This window comes from Staurois parvus, unplaced genomic scaffold, assembly GCF_062004578.1.
Source record: "Staurois parvus isolate SC_StPar_1 unplaced genomic scaffold, SC_StPar_1.0 ptg000192l, whole genome shotgun sequence".
Lineage (NCBI taxonomy): Eukaryota > Metazoa > Chordata > Amphibia > Anura > Ranidae > Staurois > Staurois parvus.
In genome coordinates this window covers 11,874,945-11,893,100 of record NW_028317988.1, presented here as the reverse complement: position 1 = coordinate 11,893,100, position 18,156 = coordinate 11,874,945, and the positions used below count along the sequence as shown (strand labels likewise).

At 42.0% G+C, this 18,156-nt stretch overlaps 1 protein-coding gene across 1 annotated transcript in view; it reads left to right on the top strand.

The window, feature by feature from the left end:
* Positions 1-316: 316 nt before the first annotated feature.
* Positions 317-18,156, top strand: part of LOC149461813 (leucine-rich PPR motif-containing protein, mitochondrial-like) — a 115,266-nt gene continuing 97,426 nt past the window's right edge. Inside the window, exons 1-2 of the mRNA XM_089677848.1 lie at positions 317-437; positions 8,477-8,583. Coding sequence (XP_089533974.1) covers positions 401-437; positions 8,477-8,583 — 144 coding nt within the window. The 5' untranslated portion in view covers positions 317-400. The remainder of the gene's footprint in view (positions 438-8,476; positions 8,584-18,156) is intronic.

Genomic DNA, 18,156 nt, shown 5'->3' with positions numbered 1-18,156 from the left:
TTAAATCTGGAAGGTGCATAATTCCGCACTCTGAATCTCACTCGCAGTGTACAACATGTGGGGACCATGTGTAATCCTGGTCCACAGTCCCCACTAAAATTCATAGGAAGCATCACAATAGGATCTCACTGTTATTCTTTCGATTCATTTACTAAACTCATGGATTCCATTTGCCTACGGAACTGAGGTGTAATATTGGATAAACATTATTGTAACCGCCCTGGAAGCCACTTTGTTGCATTTGCTTGTTGTTGACAACCTTCAATAAATAAAACATTTAAAAAAAACATCCAATTTCTCCTCTTCCTGTAGGAATGACCCCTCAGCTGCTTTGGATGCCTTAATAAATGTTCAAGAGAAGTACAAGGTATGTTCAGCTGTGTATTTCCTGCTATTGAAGATGGTAGAGATGGGAGAAACAGTCCTGCTAGAGAAAGGTTAGTGCACACTGTGTATAATGGAATCTTTTTCTGTTTCTATTTTCTTTTTTTTTCTGTCCCCTGCATTATGGTTTTATTGTTGCCAATCTGTTGGTGAGCTAGTCTTGTATTTCTGTCACATGAAAGTAGTTTATGGGAAGTTTTTCTGAGGTGAAACTTTCCTGGTGTTATGAGATCATATATGTAGGTATACACAGTATGCAATGTGTAACAAGGATTTAAACCATGCACCGTCAACAAAGGATTAGACAGTTTCAAGTTGAATATGAAAATTCCTTTAGTTCAGATATACTGGTAGTAGAAAATGCATTTTTCAGTCCCCTACAGTACAGCTTGCTTTCATCCAAATATGTTTGATAAATACCAGTACCCTTCAGGAAGGCTTTGCAAATAGATGAATAAATTCAAACAGTTTTGTATATCAGAAATCCAGTTAACATTATTTTACAAATTAATTTTGTAGGATACAACCTACTTCATCTTCGAAGGAGAAAAGCCTCTTAAATAGGCATTGATGATGTGCATTATCTGCACTTTCTCTCTTTGAAGGGGTCAGCCCACCCAATAATAGTGGTTCATATGTGGTGGACTGCTGCCAGACTAAAGAAGGTCATAAATTACTTTTTTTTTTTTTTTAAATCAGCCAGAAGGCTGACAAAAAAAATGGATTCTTCTCTCCACACAAGCAAAGTTGCCAGAATACACTGGTCGGTGGCTGCAGCTGCTGATCCAGAAAACTTTTCCAACAGTCCCGTTTGACAGACATTGATCAAACAATCGGCTTTTATCTAACGGGGATGGCCATACATGGACTGAAATTCGGACAGTTCCTGCTGAACCGGCTAAATTTCGATCCATCTATGGCCAGCTTAATTTTCACTTTCCCTTGTATGCATCGTTAGTAAATCTTATCAAATCATCCTCTGGCCATTTTGGCTAATCCAGTTGTCAGCTCTCTCCAATGACATTCATGGCTCTGATCCATCAGTCATGTATTCACATTCCTTTTTTGTTATGTAAGATGTCTCAGTCCTATGTTACAATCTCTGTATGGTAACAAGGAGAGTCTACGCACATCCGATGGTGTAAAGTGTATGAAAGCCAAAACTTCTTTTTTTCTGTTGTTGGATCAAGTGATGATGTATTAGGCCCTGTCAAGTTTTAATTGCCAGTTCCTTTTTATGAGATTCACCCTCTTTATTTATCCTGGTGACCATTGAAAGTGAGGGAAAACACAAAATATGGTCACAGAACATGTTAAGAAGGGAACTATTCCAATGGGGACACATTTTTCCAGTGATAGCTGTTTAGTGGGAAATTTTCCTCCCTTTTTGAGAGATTTCTATCAGTTTTTGTTCCTTCTGCAGATCAGGAAGTAAAGTAAAATGTCTCATGAAACCATTCCCTACCCTACCCTTTTCAGGCTTCACATATACTTTTAATAGGTGAAAGTATCAGAGATATCAGGTGTGGAGATATGTTAGCAAGGAGTGAATTAGCCCATTATCATTTATTGAAAACTGAGGTATAAGTTTTATGTGGACTGGCACTTGAAGAAAATGGAGCAGAACTGTATCCTAGCTTCAAGAGTTCATTTAACTCTAAAAGAAGCATGCCTGTCATGTACAATATATTGGTATAGCTGAATGGAGGTCTGTGCAGATAAATAGCACATGTTCTGTACATTTATAGCATCCAACAATTGATGTTAACTCTCAATGTTTACTCATCAGGCTTGCCTCTGATAAGGTTGATAAATCCTTCAGAAAGCTTCTTGGAGAAAGTGGAGCTTTATGACCCTGTCAACAACCCCTTATTGGAATCCAAATATACCAGCATATAGCAAGGGTCCTCACACTTTCTAAACAAAGGGCCAGTTTACTTTCATTCAGACCTTAGAGGAGTCAGACTGGGGACAGTGGGAATTTAACATGCCCTGGAATACTTGGGAGTAAAAAATTCTCCAGGGTTTGTGGGAGTAAAATGTACCCCAAGGCTAGTGAGCAGTGGGAGTAAAGAATTATCTAACATTTGTGATTAGCAGCTGGAGGAATAATACCCTCTATTTAGTATGTCATTCTTGGCTTCAATGAAAGGAAAAATGTTCCATCGTTGGTGTCAACGGAAGGAATAATGTGTCATCATTTGTGTCAATGGAAGGAATATTGACCTATTGTAGGTGTCAGTGCAAATAATGTTTGTCTTGGTGCCAAGGAATAATTCTCCATCGTTGGTGTCAATGGAAGGAATAATTCTCCATCGTTGGTGTCAATGGAAGGAATAATGCTCCACCCTTGGTGTCAATGGAAGGAATAATGTGCCGTCCTTGGTGTCTATGGAAGGAATAATAACCCATTTTTGGTGTCAGTGCAAGGAATAATGTTTGTCTTGGTTCCAAGGAATAATGGTCCATCTTTGGTGTCAATGGAAGGAATAATGCTCCGTCGTTTGTGTCTGTGAAAAGAATAATGTGGCATCCTTGGTGTCTGTAGAAGGAATTATACTCCATTGTTGGTGTCAGTGGAAGGAATAATGCTTTGTTTGTGTCAATGGGAAGAATAATGATCCACCATTGGTGTCTATAGAGGGAATAATGTGCCATCGTTGCTGTCAATATAAGGAATAATGCTCCGTTTGTGTCAATGGAACAATGGAAGAAATAATGCTCCATCGTTAATGTGTATGGAAAGAATAATGCTCCATCCTTGGTGTCTATGAAAGGAATAATGATCCATTGTTGGTGTCAATGGAAGGAATAATGTGTCAATGGAAGGAATAATGTGCCAATGGAAGGAATAATGTGCCATTGTTTGTGTCAATGGAAGGAATAATGCTCTATCGTTTGTGTCTATGGAAAGAATTACACTCCATGGTTGGTGTCTATGGAAGGAATAATGATCCATTGTTGGTGTCAGTGCAAGGAATAACGCTCCATCGTTGGTGTCAGTCTAAACTTTGTCTTTTACAAAGCACTATTCCTCCTACTGTGTGTTGACATCTTAAACTGAAGGTCAATGCAAAATCTATTTTTTGGTATATTTGGCATCTCACCTCACTGTATACAGTTATTTCTTGTGCATATAGTTGCAAAATTTCTTGCATGGAGATGCTGCCAGTAAACATCCTTTCATGTTACAAGCTGACAGGGCTAATCGACAACCTCTCAATTAGCATCATTGTTGTCAGCCTGTCATGCTCTCCTTCAGTGTGCTGTTGGGCTGCCTGTGATGTTCATTAGATAGGCAGCCCAATGGCAGAATAACAATGGTGCTCCTATATGCAAGGCAATAGCTTAACATGATCAGCTTGCAAAGTGCTGTTATTGGTGTGATCTCCAGGTGCAAAACTTAGCAGTAGATTGACAAAAGTTTGCTAATGAAAACTGTATGCAGGATGGCAGACATACTGAAACATAGATTTTCCGTTTGGGTCAGGGCTCTGATAAATGTCTAGCATTTTAGTACTACTTCTTTGACCACAGAAGGTTGACTTAATTTTTGTGATCATTAAATTTGTACAATGTAAGTGGTTACTCCTAACAATTCTAAAGAGCCAGAATAGAAGTCTGACTGTATGGCCCAACAAAGCCCAATTCTTGTCGTTTCAATGCTGCTCAGTCATATCTAATCTGCTAGGTTTAGATCCCTTTTTTTTTTTTTTTTTGGTGGGGGGCGCGAGTGTTTATACATGAAGTCTAAGATAAAAAGCCTTTTTTTCTGTATTTGAAGCTCTTAGAAAATTTAGCAAACCTTTAATTACAAGCCTTCCCATAGTGCAGCCTTTTTATTGTGGGAGTCCGTGGTTTCAGCCGACATTTCAACAAAGGCTAATGAATGACAGGTATTATGCTCACAATATTATCCTGATGCCCTCCCATGTTTTCCCGAATAATGAATTAAACCATCAGCGGCCATACTTCATTCTAACTAGAGACCCTTTTGAGGAACGTTCTCTGCAGCTTTTGTGTATAATAGCCATACATTTTGTAATTGATCTGTAAGTGAGAATCACCTTTTCTTTCAAAGCAGGCACTGCTGTGGGCACCGTGATTTTCTCATCTTTCCTTGGGATTGTATGAATAGCCACTTTCTGATTTTCATAGCTTTTATTTTTAAAGTAAAAGTGAGCTCTTTTTTTTTCATTTTTCTAGGTCATTATTTTTTATTTTAACTAAGAATTATCTTGAGATCCCGCAGTCATCACGTTGCACATATAATGGTTGTCAGGCAGTGCATGGGCATGTGTGTTGCAGTTTTGCAAAAAGACCATATAGGAACATTGTGACTGTAAAGGAAGGTTTTAAGTAAGTCTGGAATATCATGGCTGCTGTCGCTGACCTACTCAAAATGCTTGTTGCATTTGATGTCTATATTTTGAGGGTTTTTTTACAGAAAATATTCTGCAGTCCATGTGTGTATACTTGCTAGGGTCTGTCTAAAAGTATTAACGCAAGAGAGAGGGTCAGCATGACAGACAGGTAACTAGCATTTCCAAAATGAAAAGTCCGCAATAGCAGCTTCAAGATCTGTATTTTTAAAGAGACCCTTTCTTTAGTTATATATATATTTTTATATATATATATTATTATTATTATATTTTTTTTTTTTAATATTGATATGTACTTTTTTTTTATGTTGTGCCTCTTTGTGTTCATACACTAAAACTGTCTAATTCCTTCTGGGCATTGCTGTGTAATGTCCAATGTCAGGAGCAGACATCAAGCTGCCACTACTGTGATGCTACACGTGAATTCCATGCACGTGTCATTATCAACAAGCTGGGCGCTCACACTCTGCCTCTGCCCCATCAACTGAGTTGTGTTGAGCAGGGAGCTACTGCAGTGGAAGCTCACATAGCAGAATCAAAGGGGAACAGCAGCAGAGAACAACATGTTAAAGGGTTCCGACACTCCCAGTAGTGTCAGATTCCCTTCAGATTTTTAAAGCTTATGTTTAAAAACCTTCTGAATTGTTTATGAAGACAAGTTGGCATGAATATAGGTGTTTAACTCACCACATTAAACGTGTCAAATTTACTGTTAATTAAGTGGCAAACTGTTTTTTCATAATTGGATAGAGTGGTGAGGAGACAGAACCACTGTCAGGTGTTGATTGTGGTCTGTGTCTCCTATAGGAAGGTTCGCTCTGTCTACTGTTCTGATCACCAGTGTCACTGGAAAGGAAAGGGAAGTAAATCCAGAATTTAGAGTTGCCACCAGAAAGGGAATCAAGGGAAAATTTTCCAATGAGGACAGTTTTTTTTTTCCCATAAAAACTGGCTGTACACATATATATTTGTAACCCGTAACAGCATGGATGGATGAATCTCCCACCAAGGGCTGTTGTATTTGGCAGGTGGTGGCACCAGTTCTCAGAATATCCAGACATTGCCTGATTCTAATTCAGGCACTGTTCTGCCAACAGTTTTCCACCTGGTTCCTTCTACAAAAGTTAATTGAAAAAATGTGACTTTTGTTACTAAGGAGGGTTGCCCCATAGTTCTACCTATCTACAATCTTTGGTCCATTCAGCATGAAAATTCAGTGTGTTTATCTACAGCTTAAGAGGGGATTTCATATTTGTTCTGGTTCTGCAGGCAGAGGCTTCCTGTTTAGAAGTTTATTTCCTAGGGGTGGAAATCCCTTTTCTCCTTCAGATTTCTAAGGCAAACCATAGAGATCCACCACACCTGAAGTCGGGCCTGGGTCAAATATTTCACCCACAGCATATTCTTCTGGGGAAGTTTGGTAATAAACAATTAGTTGATTCCAACCATGTCCTTTTATGGGGTGACAACGCTCTGTTACTGACTCCCTTGTTTTCTCTTGCATTGTCACACTTTCACACAGCACTTTGATGGAGACTAGAAGTGGTCCTTTTAACACACATCGCTTAGGTATGATCCACTATTGCCACCATCTGGAAACCCACTTTAAGAGCTCATTTACAATTTCTTCAACTTTAATACACATTAAAGCACTTACCACTTCAACATAATTTTTTATGTGTTTTTGATGCTTCTCTGATGCTTCTTTGAAGGTTTACTGAAGCTTGGCAAATGCCCTGCATGTGTGTGGATTTTCTATTTGTTTTAAAGGGGCCCAGTAGAACCCTTGCTCAGTAGTACCCCCACTCAGCAGATCCCTGGCTCATTAATACCTCCGTTCAGTAGATCCCCAGCTCATTATCCTCCAACAGATCCCCAGCTCATTGGTACCCTCTTTCAGCTGATCCCCAGCTCATTGGTACCCTCTTTCAGCTGATCCCCAGCTCATTGGTACCCTCTTTCAGCTGATCCCCAGCTCATTGGTACCCTCTTTCAGCTGATCCCCAGCTCATTAGTAACCCCCAGCTCTGCTGATCCCACGCTCAATAGTAACCCCCAGCTCTGCTGATCCCCGGCTCAATAGTAACCCCCAGCTCTGCTGATCCCACGCTCAATAGTAACCCCCAGCCCTGCTGATCGCACGCTCAATAGTAACCCCCAGCCCTGCTGATCGCACGCTCAATAGTAACCCCCAGCTCTGCTGATCCCCGGCTCAATAGTAACCCCCAGCTCTGCTGATCCCACGCTCAATAGTAACCCCCAGCCCTGCTGATCCCACGCTCAATAGTAACCCCCAGCCCTGCTGATCCCACGCTCAATAGTAACCCCCAGCTCTGCTGATCCCACGCTCAATAGTAACCCCCAGCTCTGCTGATCCCACGCTCAATAGTAACCCCCAGCCCTGCTGATCGCACGCTCAATAATAACCCCCAGCCCTGCTGATCCCACGCTCAATAGTAACCCCCAGCCCTGCTGATCCCACGCTCAATAGTAACCCCCAGCTCTGCTGATCCCACGTTCAATAGCAACCCCCAGCCCTGCTGATCCCACGCTCAATAGCAACCCCCAGCCCTGCTGATCCCACGCTCAATAGTAACCCCCAGCCCTGCTGATCCCACACTCAATAGTAACCCCCAGCTCTGCTGATCCCACGCTCAATAGTAACCCCCAGCTCTGCTGATCCCTCACTCATTAGTAACCCTGATCCTCTGGTTTGCTGATCCTCCTCTCTCTGGTCCATGCTCACCTCTTGCTAAATTGCTCCCATGCTGCACACCATGTGTGACATTGCTCGTTTCTTTTACTCTGGTCTGCCAGTTCTGATCCTCTGCCACTCAGTCCTTTCTCTCCTGTCTCTGCTCACCTTCTGCTACAGCGTCCCCATTTTTCACATCACGTGTGTTGTCTGCTAGTTGCTCCTCTCCAGTTCGCACCCCACTCACCTTCCTGCTGCTCCTTGCTCCACACCAGATGTGATGTCTGCACCAGACACTCCCATAATATATACACATAAGCTGGAAGTGACTGCATCTTGGGATACCTCATACCTGCAATACCTCCAAAATAAAAGTGAAGCTTACTCAGAATAAAAGCCTGTGAATATCTGCAGGTGCTGTTAGCGAGCTTTGTCTTAGACATTTGTGGAGGCTTTTGTAGATGCTTTGAAGCACTAAAAAGCGTCACTGGGTATAATTTTTGAAGCAAAGAAAACGTGTTAACAGAACTGTAAGCTCACCTTTCTATTTAGTGACAGGTGCTCTGATTGGCATTCAGAGCGCTTTAAAAAAGCATATCCAATGCTACATTTTGCAGAAAGCGAAAATGAGCCTTAAGAGATTCTATGCAGGTATCTCTGAAGTGCATGTAGACAAGCGGCTACAATGAGGCTGGATAGGTAGAAATGATTCAGATGGGGTTTCTATTTACTTTAAAGGGTCCAAATAAAGTCACGGTTCTCGATTTTCTGGATATACTGTATACCTGTTGCACATACAGTTAAAAGGCATGCCCCCTCTAGTGTTGAGCTATAGGGTTTTATGACAGGGATAATGACATCAGGGAACATTTGTCAGTGGACGAAGCCCTGCCATCTGTGACCCAAAACAGAGAAAACTGTTATGAAGTTGTCCTTTAAACAGATCTGATTTATCGTGATTTTAAAACATTTCAAAAATGACAAAATGCAACTTTTTTTTGTTTTTTTTTAACAGCTGTGGAATTCTTAGGTAACACAATAGGGGAAATGAACATGTTCCAAGAACTTATATTTGTCTTCATCGAATTAGGAAAATATGCTGAGGCCCAGAAGATTGCGGAGGTGAGGCGGTTAACTATAGTTCTTTAATCGCAATGTCATTTGTGTGAGATGTTTAATTGGAACACACTTAATATTTTAACCTCTAATTACACTTCCTCTGATTTGTATTAATAGAATATAGTTATAATGATGGGAATGAGGGGGCAAAGAAAAAAAAAGATACATTTAGTTCTGCTAAATATGTACAGTTTTATCATGGTAATTATAGATCAGGAGACACAGTTTCATCTGCTTGCAGGATCTGTCTCTTACATGTGCGGAATGCGGTCAGGAATTAAAACAAAAGTGATATTTGCATAATGAATCTGCAGTCGTGGAACAATTAAATTAAAGCACCATTCCTGGGTGTAAAGTTGCTTAATCCTCCTTCCTTCAGAATTCTTTGTTGTACTTAAAAGCTCTGGAATTTAATTTGTGACTGTCCTTGCTAAGATTTATTTGTAATACTTGTCTTCGAGTTAATCAGCCCAACAAGTGCTGTCTGCTAGTGTTTGGCATTTTCATTTAACATTTTTTTCCCCCTTTATATTTTCCCCTGTTCTCTGTCCCCCCCCCCCCGCTGAAGTAAGCAGCTTAGAGGAAGGGGTAGGTGACAAACTTGGTCTGTTAAGGCTTAGTATAATTCGTCTGGAGTTGATTGAAATTTTACCTCCTGAAACTGATAAGTCAAAAGAGAATGGGAACGGGAGACTAAACAGACACTCTGTATTTTTATTACATATTAACCCGTTGCATATTCAAGTCTGCTGGAGGTTTTTCAGTCAGCAGATTGAGTCCAAGGAATGTAGATGCTGTTTTTAAAGGCTAAATTCACCTTTTAAAAAAAAATTATAAATGCACATATTTTTATCCGGGGAAAAAAAAAATTGCATTTATTTATATTTCACATGAGCTTGTAAAACAGGTGATCAGCGAATCATGGCAGCAGTGCCAGGCTCCTGCAGACTTTCTCCAGCTCCATGTTCTTACCAAGGTATGGGCTTTCAGTTGGAGAGCTGGGGGAAGTGTCAATGGACTTAAACTGGCCATAGATGGATTGAATCTCAGACAGTTCTCCAGGGACCAGCTGAGATTTTATTTATTTATTAGAGGTACTTGTATAGCGCCATCAATTTACGCAGCGTTTTACATATATATTGTACATTCACATCAGTCGCTAACCCTCAAGGGACGTACAATCTAACATCTCTACATTCATACATACACATACTAGGGCCAGTTTTAGACAGGATCCAACTACCCTACCAGCATGTCTTTGGAGTGTGAGAGGAAACCGGAGTACTCGGAGGAAACCCACGCAGGTACAGGAGAACATGTAGACTCCAGGCAGTGGTGTTGTGGTTGGGATTTGAACCAACCACCCTAGTACTGCCAGGCAGAAGTGCTAACCACTTAGATCCGATCCATCTATGGGCTGGCTGGTTATAGCCAAGGTGATCCATCGATTGGATTTTTTACATGTGATTACTGTTGGTGGCTATAGATGATAGCAGTAATCATTGTGTTCTGCCGGCAAAACACAATAACGCTGTGTGAGGGATTCCCCCATCATCACTGGCTGTGTTGATGGAGGAACAAAGCAATTTTATTTCCTATAACCAGTGGTTGCAGGAAAAAAAATAGTCATCTTTGGCTTTCCTAAGAGTACGGCGTTTGCCGCCTTGTATTCCATTGAGAAATATTAGTCAGCCACAGTGGCAGATGGAACTTTCAGTTCATTCACAGATCTTTGTGAATGAATAAGACAGCAGTGCGGGCGGAAGTGACTGTCCCTGTGGGATGGAAGTGGTGTCAGTGGCTGCCATTCTGATTAGTCAGCACTGGCACAGAACATCACTGTGATCCATCCTGGAAGCCCTGCAGAAAGCAGAGCAGTGATTCCAAATCCTTGGACCACTGCAGTGGCTAGATAGGTACTGACTCATCACCCACGGAGATAAGTACTGCAGGAACCAGGGGATGGGGAGGCTGTAGAGTGTGTTCACCTTCTTATTTTTTTCTGCAAAGGTGGACTAACCCTTTAGATAATGTCGGATTTAAAGCTCCAATTGAACCTTCAGTATTAAGCAAAATATATTCCTGGTGCATCAAAAAAAATGGTGTTTTCAAACATATTGACAGTCAGACAAGAATTGAACTAGCTACTTGACCAGTTCCTACAGACAAAAAGTCATGGTCAAAATCCGCTGGAAGGAAGCAGAACATCCAAGGTAGCCGGATGGCATAAATGTTTCTAGCTTATGAAGCTTTGCCTCTATTTTTTCATGCAATAGGACAGTTTATTTTCTTTAAAAATATTGTGTCCAGTCAGCATTCCACAGATTTTGGATCCTTGCTCTCTGAGAAAACAGGGGCCTCTTGTCAGGGCAGGAGCCGAGGAACGGACAGGCAGGCCTAACAATGTAACGCACTGGCTGACGACAACCACCACCCACAGACCGAAGTCCCTCAGGGCGCGGAGTCTAAGTCCCAGGCTGCCCTTCACCAGGGCCCCTGATGGTGGGGATGGACTTGACGCAGCCAGGAACCAGGTCGCGGCCCCCGAGACACCTCAGCTGCGGTAATGGCCGCCGCCAATGGCGTGTAGCTGGTGGAAGAAACAAAAGAGTAGTCAGACAAGCCGGGGTCAACAACAACAGTACAGGACAGCAGACGAGAATCACAGGTCACAAGCCGGGTTCAGCAACAGAGGGTCAGATCAAAGGAGAATACAAAGAATAGTCAAGTCACAAGCCGAATCAGAATACCAGGAGAGTCACGAGAGTCAGAACAGAGTAATAGTAACACAAAGACACAAGTGCAAAGAGCATGTGCGGGCCACAGGCTTATATGTCATCAGCCACGCCCCTCTGGGGGGTGGACCTCAGAGACCTGAAGGCATAAAAAGGATTCCCATCATGCACAGCAGAATCCAAGATGGACGCCAGCACATGGAGTAACATAACCTCAGGGAAAAGGTAGGACCTTGACACCTCTCTGCATAGGTCTGACACACTCAATGCTGAGTCGAACCCTCTTTTATCAGTTGGGAGCATGAGCTTGGCTGATTTGCACTGCTATAGTTTTGAATTAGTAGGAGGTGTGCGGACCGCTGCAGTACAGCTGCTGCTTCAACACAGAGAACAAGAGGTCTCACAGCAGCTGCTGGCAGGACACAGGTTTTTATAGTCAGGTTCTGACTGCTTTTGAAAGAAAACAATCTGTAGGACATTGAGCAGTATTTTCTTTGATGTACCTGGAATGTGTTTAGCTGATTTAAAGTGGTTGTAAACTTCAGACATGGAATATGAACATAGCATATCCATGTATACTGTGTACTTGTCTCAAACCAGAGCACTACTTGTCATTTCTGTCCGCTCCCCTGTTCCTTTGTCATCTGTATGAGCCACATCTGACACCAAGTTTTCCTGACTCCAAGAGAAAATAGGTGACAGGAGAGGGAGCTCCAGTACACAGCCTGTGATTGAACATCCTCAGCTTTGTTCCTGTGTTGTGTGAAGGGGGGGGGGGGGGTGTCCGTTCCTTCCAGTTTCCAGTCAGCTCTCAGAGCATAGTTTTTCTGACAGCTCAGACATGATTTATAAATTCTAGAACAAACGTTGAGAATACTGTAGATAAACAGGTACAACTTATTTAGGATGATTTGTTTCATCTCTGAATCACCTGCCAGTCACTTCACTGGGTATATATAAGGGTTTACAACCACATTAAACAGAAGGTTCAGTGGGCTTTAATGCAGGGCTTAAAATTTCAAGTCCTCAGCTACTAGCCAGGCCTTAAGAGTTACACGCCACCAACAAACACAAACAGAGACACCTGTACACACACACATATGTACATATATATATATATATATATACACACACACACACATGTACACATACAGACACATGTATACACACACAGGCACATACAGAAACGCATACACACAGATACATGTACATACACAGAAATACACACGCACACACACATGTACATACACACACACCGTGTGTGTGTGTGTGTGTGTGTGTAAATACATGTACACATGTACGTACATACACACATGTACATACACACATGTACATACACGCACACACATGTACAGATACACACATGTACATGCATACACAGACACACACATGTACACGCACACACGCGCACGCTGTTAAGTGCTCTCTCCTCTCCCCTGAAGCCACCACTGGCTGACACAGAGGATCATGTGACCAGAGCAAGCTGAAATTAGGCGCTCACACACACACACACACACACCCCTATAAAAAGTTGCAGTACTTCGTTGTTCACTCACAGAGCCAGGTACTGCACTCTAGGGGGAGGCAGAGAGCTCCTTCCTTTGCTTTCAATGCGCTCAGCTATTGAGCAGTCTGACGGCTCCCAGTGCTGATGACAGATCCAGCCTGAGCTCCGAGCCTGCTCAGCAAGACGGCCCTGGGGGACACACTCGCCCCCACCATAATTTCCACTCGCCATTGGCGAGCAGGTGAGTAGAAATTTCAAGGCCTACTTTAATGTATTTGGGAAATGTGGTGTGCAAGGCACAATGTATGACTACGATATTGCAGCTCCAGCAGTTTAGCCAATGGAAATGTTAGCTGTGAAAAGCTTAGTTGTCGCTCAGCTACTGTTCTTTTAACATGGCCACATCCTAGACATTTCCTATTTGAGCCTACATATTCCATATAGGCCCAGGAGGTAGGCAAGGTAAAAAAACATATCATTTGTCAAATCTCTGCCCTCAGAAGAACTTATCACTTGGCAATAGTGGCAGAGTTTTGGAGGCTGCTGATGGTTTTTGCAAGCACTTAGAGTAGAACTAAAGGCATTTTGGATAGTAAGGGAGGGGTATAACTCCTGTAAGGTTTATTTCTCTTGGTGGCTATAGCCGCCAGCAGTAGTCGCATTCAAAAAATCTGACAGGTTGTTTGTACTGAACCAAATGATGGGTCAACTTCAGTACAACCAGCCTGCTCATTAATTTATCAAAACTTCCTTGATAGTATATCTTTGGGGCATGTGGGCAATACGTGGGCTGCTTCCTTACACTGAGGAACTGCCACAAAAACCTTGTAATGTGAACGTAATACCTCAATCTGATGAACAAAGCGCCACACCAAAGGATTAGAGTTCAAAACGAGGTTTTATTCCAGAATTATAGTGGGTACAACAGACAAGGCGTTTCATGGCCACACATCGTCCGCTTCATCAGGGCTTAAAAAGATCTAGAATCAGCTGATCTGTAATGTGAAATCATGGAAACTGGTAGATGAAATGATAATGCTGTGAGCAATGAGAAAAAGTACTTGATGTTTAAATAGGACTCTGTAGCGTTCAGCGGCTGGTTTCAAGCTGCCTAAATGCGTTGACTGTTCCACCCACTATATGTTTGTAATAAAACCACATTTTAGACTCTTAATACTTTGGCATGTCACTCTTCAGATTCAGATTATATTATCTGTGTCCTTGTTGCATATTTTCCCTCACTTCCCATTTGTCAAAATGTCAGCAGAACAAGTGAGAGAAAAGTTCAATAGCGGAGCACCAGACAGCAGTAAAAACCTGCTAAAAATTCTAAACATTCCCACTGAGGAAAAAAATTTTTTTTTTTTTTTTTTTGTAACGTTCATTTTTTAAGGTGATTATTAGTGTCTAGGGCACATTGCATTTACATTTAAAGTGTTACTAAACCCACAACTGTGAAATCAGTCTGTTTATGCAGTAAAGCTTGCTTGTTTTACTCACTGTGGAACCTAAGGGGTTAATCCTCCACATTTTGTAAAAAGGATGTTTGATCCTGTCTTTTTTGATTCTACCCTTCTTCCACAGTCCCCAATCCATCGGCGTATAGAATCAAGCTGCACATGCTCAGTTTGGTTTGTGTTGCTAGAGGGTTTTTTTTCTTTTCTTGGGAGAGTGCATGTAATCAGCAAAGGGCCAATCAATGCTGTCCATACCGAGGGTCAGGGGTCCTGCAGCCTCATAGGCCAATCGAGAGAATGAAAACTCCTACTACAAGCTATAACCAGTGCTCAGCTGGACACTGATAGAAGTCACAAGACTGCTATATACTGCTGATGAGAAAAGGTATTTAGCAGTTTATATTTACTGAAATAGTTGCATTTCCATGTTGTGTGTACTGTGGGAGACCAGATATAGTGAATGCAGGGTCATGGGTTTAGTAACACTTTAATGCCTCCAAACTGATCTTTCCAATTGATCAGTCAGTTGTTTACAATTTCTGAGCCAATACATAAGTGGGCTGAGCAAGAGAAATCCATAGGTTTCCCCAGCCATGCTCAACAGCTTGGGTGGCCAAATCTCTCTCTGATGACTGTTCTAATTTGACAGCCAGCACCTGTGGATGTCAGAATACCCAAAGAATGACTATAGCTGATTGGCTGCAGTCACTGTTCAGCTGACTTTCTGCCTTAAAGATGGGTTAGTATCCGATGGCACTCAACTGTAACTGCTTGTCCACTAAGAACATATATACGTCTGAAATTGCAAAAAAAAAAAAGAAAAGGCCCACATCCATCTCACAACTTGCACCTATCTGCTGTCATCCATTTGTGGATACTTTTTGAGTGTCTGCTGTTTGTTATAGATGGTTAGATTATTTTCTGATCTTTCATTTAGGAATGACAGGCACTTAAACGCATGCCATTATCAGCCCCTTTCAGGGTGCTTCTTGCTTTTGGCTTCAATATGTTTCTAATCCATCTTGGAGGAAACAAACTATAAAACAATTCTTGGTTGAAGATCCTGAGATTATAAACACATTTTATCTTGATTGCCTTTCTTATGAATTATAGAATCAACAGGGAGTAGTGTTTGATGTTGGAAGTGGAACACATTGAAGTAGAAGATATGATGAATTGAAAGTTACAATTTGCTTTATGGTCTGAGGAGGGATTGTAAATGAGTGATTGTGCTATGTGCATGTAATGTTTCCTGGGACTGATAATGTGACATATTTTAAAAAAAAAAAAACAGTTGTTTGGAAGGAAGTTGTCAGATCGGAACACTGGCTTTTCTGTGCTTTCTGATGCCTTTTGTTCCTATGCTAATAGTCTTTTGTGTATTTTATGTCTTTGCCATTGTTTAATCTCTTATTTACTGGAGTGATTTTTAAATACCCTTTCATCTTTGTGACTGCATATGTAGTCCTGGTTTGACAATAGAGTGAATTAGTGTGAAACTATTGATTGTCACTCCTAAAGAACACTACCCCTTAATGACTTGTGAAAGTCATGGAGCCTGGTAGTAAATAATGTTGGCTGTTTGTAGTAAAATTAAAGTGGATCTCCAGGCTAACATCAGTTTAAGAACATGTTGGTTTTGTACTGTCAGTTTTGAGAGTCTCAATCCATTTGCATAGATAGACAGACTGGTGACACACCTATTCCCTGGAGCAGCTATTTGGCTTCCTGTGTCATCTCTGCTGTCCCACTTTCATTTTGGGCAACAAATTGGCATCATCATCTCCGACCAGTGATCAGAGAACTGACTTGGACGGGGGGGGTGTAATGGTGGACTATTAGCAAAGTGATGAGAGAGACGTGTCTGTGAAGTCTCTCTGAAACTTCCTTTCTGTGGCTTTTCTGCAGCCTGGAGTGGCTATTATCCCCGTTAAAGTTGTTGTAAACCCTTACATATACTCAGTAAAGTGACTGGCTTCAGGTGATACACAGAGATTTAACAAAACCACCTACGTAAGTTGCACCTGTTTATCTGCAATCTTCTCTCTCTACATCAGTTCAAAGGGCTGACTTTATTAGGCTTGTCTGAGTTTTCAAAAAAAGTGGGCAGTGAGCTGCAGTTTCACTCAGCAGAGCTCAGTGAGGTTAGCACTGAGAGTTGATTGGAGGGAAGAAAGATATCTCGCTCTACTCGGCACACAGAAACAGAGCAGAGGCTTTCAGTCTGGAGTTCCCTCCCCTGTCACCATTTTTCTCTTACTGTCAGGAACACTTGTCAAATTATTCATGCTAATCACAGAGGAAGGAGGCAGCAGACAGAAATTAACCTTAGTGCTCTTAGTTGAGACAAGTACACCCTATAGAGGGATATGCTTTGTTCAGATTTCATTTCTGGGGATATACAACCATTTTAAGTGGATTCATGTGTTGTGCAATCCTGGTAGTCTTTGGCATGCTAGCATGCCTAGCTGTATAGTGACGTGGCTCAGGTTTGCCAGCTATGCTATGCCACCAGCAGAAAGTAACACACCATCCTGGCAGTGTTTTAAAGCATGCACAGTGTTAGGTTGTCATTTGCTGACGTATGAGTGGATGCCATTTTGTTTTTGTAGCAGCTAGGAGACACTTGTGTTGTCATGATACACACAAACCTCTAATTATTTCAGCCCAGCGTAGTACTTTTCGCAAGTACTTGGGGTAATGTTTTCATGCAGGAGTCTCTTGCTATCATCTCGGCTGTTGCCAGACATTCCTCGGCTGAGTGGCTTGCTTTGAAGGTAGAGAGAGGCAAGGATGAGCTCTCAAACCCCTTTACCGGGTGGGGAGGGTCCCCTACACAGTCTACCCTGTAAGGGCTCCCCTACAGTTTAGATCAGCTCTAAATTCCTGCCCTTTTCCGGTATGTTCACTGCTTCATGGACACAGTCCTCTGATTCCTATGTCATGGGAGGAATTATGCAGCTGCCATTTCTTTTCAGTGATTTCACAGCTTTGGAACGCCTGGAGAGCAAACATGGGCATTATCCTTCCCTTCCTCCACTTTTTCAGGAGGATGCAGTGTCAGAGAAACATCCCCTGGATGAGGAAAAATAGTTTGAAGAAGATGGTGAGGATGAATGAGATCTATCATGAAGAATTTCCAGGTCTGGGATTGTCCCCAGCACAAAGGTCCACAGTGGGCTTCCTGAAGGACATGATACGCACGAATTTGATGTTGCTGCATCTGGAGTCAAAAGTTATGGGATTTAGGTTCTGGTGGCCACATAAGAAAATCCTCATTTACAGGGGAAGTATGTTGAAAGGGCTCACCTGGAAAAGGTCTTCTCACCACCAAAACAGTTTGCACAGCAGTATACCATAGAAGAAGAATTCTACAAAAAAATGTGATTCATTGTTTGTGGTTCCAGCCATTTCCTACCTGAACAATACCCTGTCTCTAAAGACGCTACAAATCAGAAGTTTTTAAACCGTCTTTAAGATATCTTTCACCTTGATAGGTGCAGCCCTGCAGCCAGGGCTCTTAAAGTTTGGGCTGAGCATATGGTTAATTCTAGAGAAGCTGATCCAGCGGATCCTGTCAGTAAGCATTTTCTTAATGATTTCATGAGGGCCCTAGTTTTAACAGTCAATGACCTAGAGGACTCCAGCAGCTTTTCAGATTGGGCAGCATGTCCATTCATATCCTGTAACTGAAGTGCTGGTCAGCAGAACTTCTCTTCAAGAAGCAGCTTGACAGGATGACCTTTGTTTGGGCCATCCTTGGATGTTTATTTTCACAAGGTGACTGTGGGTATAATCTTACCACTGAAGAAGGTGAAATCACCAGGTCAGAAGCCAGTGCTGTCTTACAAATCCAACAAAATTTTTTTTTTTTTTG